The sequence below is a fragment of the Sander vitreus genome, chromosome 17 (assembly GCF_031162955.1).
Source record: "Sander vitreus isolate 19-12246 chromosome 17, sanVit1, whole genome shotgun sequence".
NCBI classification, from domain to species: domain Eukaryota; kingdom Metazoa; phylum Chordata; class Actinopteri; order Perciformes; family Percidae; genus Sander; species Sander vitreus.
Genome location: NC_135871.1, coordinates 12,552,752 through 12,565,293, shown reverse-complemented (window position 1 = coordinate 12,565,293; position 12,542 = coordinate 12,552,752). Strand labels below are relative to the sequence as shown.

At 40.4% G+C, this 12,542-nt stretch overlaps 2 protein-coding genes across 5 annotated transcripts in view; one reads left to right on the top strand and one right to left on the bottom strand.

Moving 5' to 3' along the window:
• mcu (mitochondrial calcium uniporter) overlaps positions 1-6,391 on the bottom strand; it is a 57,065-nt gene extending 50,674 nt beyond the window's left edge. For 2 of the 4 annotated variants that reach the window (XM_078272754.1, XM_078272755.1), the window contains exon 1: positions 6,217-6,391. In XM_078272754.1, the coding sequence (XP_078128880.1) occupies positions 6,217-6,333 (117 nt within the window). In that variant the 5' untranslated portion in view covers positions 6,334-6,391. Of the gene's footprint in view, positions 1-6,050; positions 6,177-6,216 lie in introns of those variants that run through there. The other 2 variants (XM_078272756.1, XM_078272757.1) reach the window with 1 other exon arrangement.
• A 5,458-nt stretch (positions 6,392-11,849) lies between these two features.
• The window catches only part of micu1 (mitochondrial calcium uptake 1), a 36,031-nt gene continuing 35,338 nt past the window's right edge, over positions 11,850-12,542 (top strand). The window contains exon 1 of the mRNA XM_078272510.1: positions 11,850-11,993. The gene's annotated coding sequence lies outside the window, so the exon portion shown is untranslated. The remainder of the gene's footprint in view (positions 11,994-12,542) is intronic.

Here is a 12,542-nt window from a genome sequence, read left to right as displayed (position 1 = left end):
TTTATTGCGCCAGTTGATATTGCGATGACGATTAAAAAAAAATAAAAAAAAGATATATTGAGCAGCCCTAACACAAACATGGAGACAGTTGGGGTCAGCCACACTTGCTAAATACAAATATAAAATACTTATACTGAACCTGTTCACATTCCTGGACAGGTATTTTTGACCGCAGGGCAAACAGCTGGTGAGCGTGAGAAAGGTCAGTGTGCTGAGCTGGATCTGTAATGTGATGGACTCAGAGAGCAAATGGAAATTAGATTAAGAAAGCACAGGGGAAACAGGACAAGCACTAGCATATGTCTGGAGATCTAGCAGAGAGAGCTTTTCTCCCTATGCCCATGAATCAGATGGAAAGACCACGCAGTCATATAGTGACACAATTCACAGCTGTTCATGGGGCTTGTGTGAAAATACCTGCAGTAGAAGATGTTTTGCCATGAGATGTATTTTGTAATGCTTATTTCACCAGGAACTACTGTATTTCAACAATGTGTTTAACCATCTCACAGACCTGGCAACCGCAATTATAATGGAAACAGCGAGAAGGATGACAAAAACTTCTTTAAGGGTACAGCAGAACAACTGCACCACTCTCAGTTTCAGTGTAGAACGCCTGCCAGGTCAGCCATACAACTCCCAGACCATAACAGACATTGGAAATTACACTGGCCGCTGCTCACCAGGGTGATTGCTACGGGCTGAAATATGAGCCACCAGAAACTGAATTTGAATCATTTATATTTGAATTTGAATTGCTAAACTTGAATAACTGCATTGAAAAACTGAATCAGAATAGTATAATTTGAAATTGAATGTATTCGTTTGGAACTGAAGTCCAATAAAATGTGATACTCACTGAAAGTTCAACTCTCTATATATCTTCACATTCAGTTCTCACAATTCTATTTCAAATTACTGTGACAGACATCCGGGTAGTTGAAGGATGAAGGATGAAGGAAGAGCAATCGAGCGCAGATCGATAGATAGAGTTCAATGGCGCAGATACACAGGACTCCTCTTCGGCCAATCAGCACCTACGTTTTTGAGCACAGTACCCGCCATGAAATGAGGAAGAAGTGCTTGCCTTGCCTTGACCCTGAGACTGGCGTGAGCCGCGTGACCACAATGGATTCGGCTGGGACATTTATGGTAATGACAGTTGAAATTCTTGGTAAGCATCTTGACAATTGAAGCATGCTGACCAATGAAATATCAGCAGTGTATGCCACAAGTGCATTGGATGGTTGTTTCCTGTCACAACTTTAAAAAGTACGATTGTGTACCAGCCAAGTTGTTCCAGGACCATTATCTAAAAAAGAAGCATTTTGCTTAATAGATAGTAGAACCTATTCCGTCACCGCTGCTTATTTTGCCAGCATCTCTATTTACTCACAATACTACTTTTTATATTATTAGGAATGACAAGAGTGGTGGATGATTACACATCAGTCTGCTATTGTATTAATCAGTGCACTCAACATGTAATAATATCTCTCAATGTTTTATCTTACAGTGTCTTGTGTTGCTCATTTGATAATCAAATGATTAATTGCTATATGCTTACTATAAGTCCACCTTACCTTTTATCCTGAATGCCTGCCCACACACAAACAAATGAGAGCAAACAGCAGGGACACACTGCTTAACTAACAAAACAAAGGATACGATGCTGTAGAAACATGGCCTCATTTCTGGTAAACGGTTCCCCATACAGACAACACAAACACATAGGGGTCGCAGCTTGTGAAAAATACGAGATTTTACTGGGCACTCATGTCCTCCAGGAGGGAAATACGTCAAGGGAAATTCAGTCATTCTGTATCTGGACATTGGCCTAACTAAGATATGTTGCCACTGAAGTGGAGTGAGCTAACATTGCCTGCCTGGCGATACAGGATTGAGTGTCTGTCTCTCTCTCTCTCTATTTCCTGTTCGTTGCTCTGCAGCCCACTATCTAAAGCTAAGTCAACTAAACTGAAGAGGTGGGCAGTCAATAGTGGACTGAACTACTCAGTAGTTAAACTTAGTGGACATATATATAAAACTGGCTTAAAGCAGGGTTACACTGTAGTGTTTCTGAATGATTATAGGTCCAAGACCAAAGTGCAACTTTGTGAGGTTTCATTCAACATTTTTAATAGAAATAATCTGTACATAATTTCTGTTGTATAATAGTATATTCCTGATCTTATTTCATTATGCTGGCAACTTGACAGTTCTCTCTTTTATGGGATCCTTTCCTAAGTTTTCGTAATTTTTTTTCTTGTCTATATGGCTTGAGGTGACTTCACTGAATTAGCTCTATATGTATTTTATTGTAAAGCAAAACACAATTCATAAAGCAGTTTATTCATACTGTATAGCTGGTGTATGTGCCACTTTACCTAAGTTTATACTGTATGTTAATGTGGAAAATGTAGGTATTCCAAGACCAGTAATATGGCATGGTATCTGAACTGGATGGAATATCCAGTGAATAAATCAATCATTTTTGTAACCATACCTTTGACGGAATGAAATTCAATTGTATCACTTTGCCTCTGCAGGAAAACAATCAATTTTCTTGCCACTGTGTACACATAGTAATCCACTATCAATGAAAAGATGGAACAGTGCAGCTGCCCCGCTGACCAAAGATTATTAAGGTTCCTTTGCAGCAGAGATAGCAGACATGAAATGATAAGATCAGAGAACAGACATGATAGTGGTAGTCATAAACCTCTAATATCATAAACAGCCAATCCAGCATTAGCACTGAAATGCCATACTTTTTTTTTTTCCCATACAGGAGAGGACAAAACATCTGTCAATCATCAGACTCTAAAGTGAAGAATTAAATCATTAATTAGCCTTGACCACATAAAGCGAATGTGACATTCCATTGATATTGATAATATATATATATATATATATATATATATATAATATCATAAATGGATTTAGAAACCAGTAGGGGTGTGCAAAAAAATAAAATAAAATCGATTCACATTCGTATCGCGATTCAAGCTCTACCAATTCAAAATCGATTCATAGAATTCCAAAAATCTATTTTTTTTTTTTTTTAATGGCATGTATACTATTGTCCTGAAATGAGTTTAGCTCGCCATTCCCATAGATGGAGCTGCGTCAAATTCACACTGATGCCTGGGCACTCTTGTCATAATCAAAAGAAGAACGAGTGCAGCAGAAGTAGTTTAGTCGGCGCAAACAATGGCAAACCTCACAGAAAGAATTATTCAACCTGCTCCATCCTCATTGAAGGCGAGAGTTTGGGCACATTTCAGCTTTTATAACCTCGAGGGGAAGATGGAACTTGATAGGAATCATGCTATATGCAGGCTTTGCAAAGCGAATGTTAAGTATTTTGGAAACACCACAAACTTGAGAACTCCCATGGTACGCCATCACCCAGAGATTAACATTAAAGACGTGGACGAACAACAACCTAAAGGACCTAACATCCCAGTCAACCAACGCACTCTTTCAATGCTCTAAACTCCCACCGAACTCTGAACGAAAAGCTCTTTTTATTTAATTCTTGAATTAAATGTATTTGAAAGCTGGCCAAAGCTTGGCACTTTGGAGTTTTAAGTTGCAAAAGTTTTTATTTTTTTATTTTTAATCTTGAGCCTAAAAATCGATATTGAATCAAATCGTGACATTTTCTGAATCGTGCACCCTAAGAAACCAGTTTGTCCATTTAGGCTGGATTACCTCAGTGAAACTGCCTGTATGGACAGGTTTATCAATCATCATCTTATCACCTTTCTAACAAACAGCGACAAGCTGACAGTCAGTCTCTCTTATCACACTAATCCGGATAACTTTGGTACTGAGCCTGTGAAGGCAGCAGGGATAAATTAGTTTACTCCTACACTGATTGGATTAAAAGCCAGGAGCGGGCCTCGACCCCCTGGACTCAAAGACTACAGCCACCAACTCCTCTCACGAACATGTCGGCTTAAATGGAATAATTAAAGAAAACTTAACTTTAATTCACCCTATATTTTAGACAAGTGAAAATATTAACTCAGTGTGCTCATAATATAGAAAACCCAACTTCAATCTGTGATTTATAACCCTTTTACAAGGACTGTTTAGCCACAATGACTCAACTCCCCTGCCACACTTCAAGACAGCTGCATTTTATATGACAGCTGACTCAATAGTAATCCTGTGCAGGTTAAATGTTGTAAGCCTTGGAGCCCACAGTCTGCTTTGCGGAGAGTTGACCCATCATATCTGCGCCACGTTATTGAAGCAGAAGTCTCTGAGCTCTCTAGAGCATATTTGTGTCTTTTGATATACTGTACATGCCACTACATGCTTAATGGCAACTCATAAGTATGTGTCCCACTGCAGCTTTATAGACACAAGTCTAGAAACAGAGAGTTCCCACACTGCAGTGAAGGACCCACAAATGAATACAAGCTTTGCTGTCACACAGTGACAGGCCAGCGTTAGGAGCTGCATCAGCAGCGCTTTGATGGAGGAAGACACCATATGACAGGGAAACAGAACTACAACCTGCGCAGACTGAAAGAAAACGAAAACTTATTAGGGCCAACTCTGCTGAGACGAAGCAGTGAGCCACAACTCACCCTGTTAAATCATTTAAGGCTTAAACAGGCCTACGTATTTTAGGAGAGAAGAGAATATTACTTCTCCACAAGAGTAAATGTGTTCTATTGTAATAGCTCACAGTGGGCGACACAGCACCGGGGGACAGTGTGGAGATGTGGACCAAGTAAGTCTATTCTGACAGCTACTTAACCTCCAAGCTGACCTGTCTCACAGGAAGGGGAGCAACATTTAATTTCACATGGCCTGTGGCAAGTGTGCCAGTATTTGTATAAGCGTAAGGGAGTAAGAAAGGAAAAACACAAGAAAGACAAACAGAGAGAAAAAGAAAGAAAGGACAAAAGAAAACTCGCAAAATATCACGGCAGCATTCCTAGCTGTAGCTATGAATGAATACAAGATGTTATTATTGTTATGTATGTAAAGGGGCCATTCTGCCCTGAGCTGCAATGACTTCCTCATTCTTTCGTATTCCAGTCCATCCTGTGCCTCACCCCTCACCTCCCTCCTCAGGCTGAGGCAGCTGAACAAGATGTGCAACTATCGCACTGTTGTGACAGTTTTGTAAACATAATTATTTTCCGGTTATTGCGAGCATTTTTGAGGCTTCATGTAGTGGCTATGTAAAGGACCTGCATCAGTTTGCAGGAAAACCCAGGATCTCCTAAGCTGAATGGGGAAACACCCGCAGGGAGGGGAGAAACAGCAGGCTGGCTGGAGAGTCTGACATCATCCAAGTGTGGGCTTCCATGTTTAGTGAACTCTGTGTGTGTGTGTGTGTGTGTGTGTGTGTGTGTGTGTGTGTGTGTGTGTATGAATAAACAGTGAGTATATATGTCACTCCCTCTCTCAGTTCAACTGTAGTTTCCCTCTGTAGCACAGTGCAGACGTTCATTATTCTGAGTTTCTGCCTGAGTTTCCACTGCTGCTGCTGCTGCTGCTGCTGCACCACCAAACAACACAGACGATGCAGTTCACACACCATACAGAAGCAGAGATATAAGGGGAACCATCGGTCATTGACTGTCAACCAACCCCTCCGGAAGCTGCAGCCTAAAATATACTCACACGAAACAATCTTTACTGCACAAAAATAAGACACCCATCCCCTTCCGTCGGTTATCAAACCAATCCCAACATCGACTGCAGAAACAATCACACACCTTAAACGGGATCGCATATCAAATTCACACGCAGTAACCACAACAGCACTGGCTGAAAAAGCAATGCCTACAAAGTTCAAGGACACGAGAGATATGGGGCTTTATGTGAAAGGAGAGCAGAGTGATCTGAAGGCTAGTTACAGTAAACGGCGGGGCAGCGCCAGTGGGGTGTTGATTCACACCTTCATCAAGGGCTCCAAAAAAACTGCAATTCCTCTGTCAAACCTCTATGTCCCATTGTGGATTAAAACAACCACACGACACCGGGTTGGGATACATAGTATGACTCATCTAGTGCCTCACCTTTCCGTGAATCGCAATCTGAAGAAAAGACATGAACGGAAAATCTTGAGGCTAGTTAGCTTTACTTCCTTAGCCAGCACAGCCGCCACCGCCGCTTTCTCTCCGGTCCAGCCTGACTGCCCGGTCCTACACCTCTCCCTGTGCGCACAGACGTCCTGGGACTTACCGGTCTTATGTGCTGATGATGCCGCTGTGAAGAGACAACAAGTGCGGGGAGGTTACCGGCCACCGCTCCGCTGCTCCGGGACAATAGGAGTACTGATCTGCACACTTTCGCAGCCATCTCTGTAGTGAAACCTCGCCGGGAAAGGAGACTGCTGCGGGCGGACCGAGACGCACCGAATGGAAGAGGGAGGGTGGTGGGCGGGTTGCAGGGCTGGACTACGGCTTCATACACATGCCCAGTGTTGCACCAGTATGCAAAGATAAACCACTTTTGTGCTGGCTGGCTAATTCAAAACAAACATGCACAGGCTGCATGTCATTTGTCGCAACAACAAAAACCTCTATCACTCAGCTAGGTACTATATTGAAGGTCACAAAAGTATGATAATCATACATACAAGTTTGGCGGTAAACATAATGCTGAGATAGGACAGTGGCTCTCAAAGAGGTGTATTTGAAAGTGAAATGAGTTAAGTGTATTTAAAATAGGCTGCAGCAAAATGAAATCAGGGCTTCCTCCTTCAACACTATCTCCACTAGACTAGGCCTACAATCTATGTTAGCACTATCTCAGTGGAAGAATACTGCAAGACAAATGAGGTGAATCCTACATGTAGGCTATGCTAGTAAGTAGGCTATTATTGACACAGACCACACACTAGAGATATAAAAAAAAAAAAAAAAAAGCAGGCCTTCATTCAGTATTGGGTACCACACACAGCTGTCACTACCACTAGTAAAAGAAATATCTAGGAGAAATAGGAGATTTCTACTATAAACTCAGTATTGAGTTACGTTTTTTTTATTTAAAAAGTCCCTTCTGGATTATTACAGGGATTTCTATCCGAAAGAAAGTATACAGACCTAGATTCCTTAGCAGTAGAACTGCAGTCAAAGTTTCTTTTTCTTTTCTTTTCTTATTGCATAATTAAAATTAGTTATCATGGGTGTAAGCATACAATATACATCCATTAACAAAACTCAGCACTTATAAAGGTGGCTCAAAGATTCCCAGCTATCTTGGAAGAAACAGACATAATATAAGTTGTCTGACTGTCTCTGTGTTAGGCTACATCTTGGCAGACTTGCTGCCACTTGCCCCACCATCTATTCCTCTATAACTGTGTCTAATATTAGCTTGTCCTTCAGTCACTCTTGTGACTACGTCCCAAAAGTGTAGACTACAGGATCAAATCTAATTATACTGATCTTCAGTGACTTTTGAACAGCATGGGCTACTTCCTTAAGTATTTTAATGCATTTCAGGGCTTCTGTCCCCAAATGGCAGAAAATGAGGGTAAGCAGTTAGGTGAGGCATTGACTCCAGAAACACTCAACCACTGCAAGTTATAGGAGTGGTTATAGGTATATTAGTTCAATGAATGGCAGGGACACTCCCCTCAGTGAAATGTAACATGTTCTCCTTAATCTTTGACCAAAGTCTGTCATATAATGCCGCCTGCCACACCTGTATTGGTCAAGGGAGAAGCCAGATAACATACAGTAACTCTTGAATTGTTATATATATATATATATATATATATATATATAACATACTCAGTGTAACCTTCACTGTAGTAATTCATTTGATGGCTCAAACTTAGAGAATACGAATAGACAAATAAGAAATAAGATTAAAAAATTTGAAAATGAAATAGAGATTTGGTGGTTTTGTTGTTGATAGTGATTGTCTTCTGTTCTGTTTGTTTGTGAAATGCAGTAGTGTGTAATTGCTCCAGAACTCATCCCAGTTATTTCTGTACTTATTCAGGTGCGGTGCATCAGGCTGTGTGGGTGATGCAATTTAAATGCAAATTGTCAGCCATGGACAAGGACCTGCTCAAGGCCTCGAGGTTGCATCGATTCACAAAATGAATCTTTGTGTGGTGCCAAATACTACCAGGTACCCTTACAGTACTGCTGTAACTGCACCATGACAGTATGCATGTGCACACGGTGTGTTAGCACTGTAAACAAAAGAAGCTTGTGCCCCATACATTCCAGTTTCAAAGACATTAGTGTTCTGAATTAAAGAAACATGGATTCAATATGAGCATGACAAATTCAAATTAATCTACATTTATGTAACTCAAATATAATCTCTGCTGGCATGAATATTTTTTTCACAGAAAAGAAAAAGAACAAAAGGCAACTCTTCAAAAGAGACATAACTGTTTTCAGAAAATCACTGCACCCATATCTCAAGGTCAGATATGGATGAATTGAGAACAGTAAGAGGTGTGTATGCATGCCTGTGTGTGTGTGTGTGTGTGTGTGTGTGTGTGTGTGTGTGTGTGTGTGTGTGTGTCTGTGTGTGCGTGCGTGCGTGTGTGTGTGTGTGTGCGTGTGCATGACTGAAATGTCTCCTAGCAGCATGATATAGTCCCTCCCATGGATCTAATGCCCAAAGCAAGCATGGATGGGTGTGTAACTTCTATTTCATCACACCACCAAGCTCACACTACATTGTGTAAGAACAGACATTATTAGGCAATGTATGCTGCCTTTTCTTTTCTTGTTTACTCTTACACATATGACGGCTCGCAGACACCACACAGCAATATAACTGCTGAAACTACAGCCTGCTTTTGTCTGTAGGTCTTTACCTGAGCCATCTTTCGCCATTATACAGAGGTACAGCTTGTGGATCTAGTTTTACCATGGTTTTCAATATACAAAGCAGCTCAGCTGGGGCATGTCCTGGGTGCACGGAAACACAGAAAGCCATTACTCCCCTATGGATTTACAAGTGTGTTCTTAGTAATGTAACACTCAAGAGTGAGACACCCTCTTAAACCAAACATAAGTCACAATGATAGCAACACTGTCACTATGTTCTAAAAACAGTTGAGCAGAGAAAGCTCTTTTGCAAGCTTGTCTTATCTCTTGCTCTACCTTTGCACTGCCACAATAGCAGGGTGGATGTAATGCTATTGTTTAGATTACCGTTGCAATGCAACATGAAGGCTGCTGGGTAGACAGTCACCATATTATCCATTACCTTCAACCTGAATTAAGTCAGACAAACTGGAGTCAGAGAGTGAAAACTTGAGTTTAAGGTTTACATGACAGTAAGCTGATCCCTAAATTCTAATAGGCCCGCACACTGAACCCTTCACCATGCTGAACACCCTGGACATGTTGATAGGTTAAAAACACTTTAAACAGCTATTTAGCAGCTATTCCTTTCCAATTTGTTCAGAATTATTATTCGTCATTTTGAACAACTTTCAAATGTGTCATGTGCATATAGTGTGTATTTTAGTTGTGCACCTACAGAAGGCTCGCCTTTGGGGTGCGGATAAGTTCCAATAGCTAAACCGACATCTCTTGTGATGGACAATTTTAAGAATTGATTTGCATTGTATTATGCATATTTATAAGAATAATAAAAGACTGACATAGTGTTTGTGAACAAGATGAATGGCTTTGAATTAGAGAAACATGCACTCTTATTGTGGACACTTACCATGCTGAGATTATTACTGTTGTGAAGCTATTCAAATTCAATATGAAACTTCAATAGTTAACAATTACATTGTGTGTACCGTTCTTGTGATAAGAAGAGAGAGAGAGAGAGAGAGAGCGAGAGAGAGAGAGAGAGAGAGAGAGAGAGAGAGAGAGAGAGAGAGAGAGTGGGAGAGTGGGAGGACAAGGAGGTATTGAAAATCACTTTAACTAAAGATGGTGGGAAAAGACAAAGACATTAGTATAGAGCATATTTTTAATAGAGAAAGAAACTGGAGATATTAGTTGCAATGTATGTATTTTATATCAGTGATTTTCTATCAAGACAATGACTACTTAAACTTCACTGAAACTTTATTAAAAAACAGTAACTCCTGTGTATTGGCTATATGGAGCAAGTATAAAATAGCACACAAGCTCACAGAAAACAGTCACAGAAAACTGCAGATGGCCCCTGACCTTTTTCAACCACTGGTCCATTTGCTATTGTTATAGTGGTATTGATTAAGCAATATATTGACAGAATGCTACAATTCTGGTCCCACTTATAAGGACAGTGTTCCATTTCTCCTTATATATCATGAATCCTTTTAAGGAGACACATTTGGCTCTGTTTTCACTATTTTATAACTTGAATTAATCCAAAGCCATTAAACTTCCTGGCATTTATGCATCGCACACAACAAAGTTTCACGAAAATGTGATTAACTGATACAGCAGAGTAATGCAGGATTGGTGTATTTACATTCTGTAGCTTAAGATAAGGTCATCTACCAAAGTGGGATGACATTAAAAGAAATATGTTGCTATAAACCACATGCTGAAAGGGGAGTCTCAGACTCACTGAACAAAGAATGGTATATGGCTGTTTCCAACATTCCTCCTACTGCCTTTAAAACTGCAGCAATGTGCATTTACTGGTCTGATTACATGCATGTGTTAACTGAGATGGATTTGTGTGTACAGGTGTGTCTAGTCATTCCACTCAGCCAAGAGCTAAAGTATAAAGTGCTAAATATAATTAGGCTGGGTTTATCCAATGATAATTCAACTTCACAGTGGCAACTGAGCATTCCAAAAATGTCTGTCTAGTCAGTGGCACTCCACGACAAAGAGCTCTATAAGAGAGGTTTTGCCAGGAGCAGTTCTGTTAAAATGCTTTTAAGTTTAGGAATTTGAATATAAATAACAGTTCATATAAGTGGCAAAATTATTACATTGTATTGATGTCTAGTCGTGAAGAAATATTTGGACATTTCTTAAAAGAAACCAGCTGGTGTTTTGGACTCAACCTAACAGTCACTGCGGTGTAGCATTGAAGGCTATTTTATCGTTACTTTATTCATAACCTCATTAATATTGATGTAAGGTCACATCAAGCAGAAATTTGACCTGAATGACCTTTCATTGGATGGGCCAAGTCCCGGCAACCTGCAGTCTTCTATGACACATCCCCAGTCGACTCGGCGGCTCCCCAGCTTTTCCTTTCACATTATGCATTCAATCCAGCAAGTTTTCAAGGCAACAATTAGAACTGGCACACCGTGAAGAGGCAAGTCATTATACAGTAATTACCAAAGGAGTCAATGTGTATATTTCAAAACTTACCAAATAAAAGTGTATTCATTCAAAACATATTGAGATGCTAAATATTCAATATGTGAACCTGTGCTATACCATCAGTTTCTAATTGTAGCTTATATCCAATTTCATATAAATGATCTGATCTGAAAAAAACATAGGCTGCTATAGAGAAAATGCTACGCATTTAGCCTAGGCCCTTTATATCACCATCTTCTTGCAATTTGTGTGTTTGTTCACCTTTTTCATTCTGACATCAGTTTCAATCAGTAATACTGGATTGGATTGATATAGATTAATGTGCTTTCCGAGAACAAAGGTAATTTTTCAACATTCATATTGGTAGCTGCTTTGCCTTTTGATGATGACCAATTGAAGTATTTTGCCGACACAGAGAATGTTATTTATTATCATATATGGTATGGTGAGCTGAATAGGAGCATGTCATGCAGCTAATTGATGAAATGACATACAATTCGTTGGAGCTACAGTACTCACACCATAAATGCAATCCCCAGCAGTGGTGGGACGGAGCCCTCTAAACTGCATGGGGCGGGGTGCGTATATGTTGCCCCACCCCGCTGTCTGCACGACTGTTGGTGAACACGGAACTGCTGTTTGCGCTGTGCTTGCCATCTCTGCAGACACAAGAGGGAAAGACGTAACGTTACTCTGAAACGCCGAAGACATCATTATTTTGGACTGACTTGTGTTTGTGTTGTCACTAACGTGAGTAACCGTGCCGCTTCTATGCCAAGACAGCTCTCTAAGAAGCTGTGTGTAACCGATGGAATAGCACCTCCTTTAGCTAATAGTAGACATGTATGCTAATGTTAACTGTTAGCTTGCTAGCTAGCTAGCGTTAGCTGCCCTGCTGGACTAACGTTACGTTACATAGACAAGCATGTCACATTAACATTAACAGTAACAAGTGATACAAAATTAAGACTGGCGCTAACGTTATGTTACTGCAGGCTGTTGTCAACGAGGTCAACTTGCGGCTAAAAACAAAACATTGGGGTCCTTGTCAATCATGAGAACAACTTTGGGGACCAGGTTTCCGCTCGGACTTATAACTATAACTCCTAAATTACTATACACATTATATTTTTAACCCTGTGTATTTGCCACAGTAATGTTACCTAGGTTAATTAGCTAGCTAGCTAGCTGTTGACGGCAGGGTGCCGGTGTTAAATCTTGATGTCAAAGACCCCGATTTTGGTCCATACAACGTTAATCATATCAGCCACACACACCGCACATGAAAAAGGCGATGGT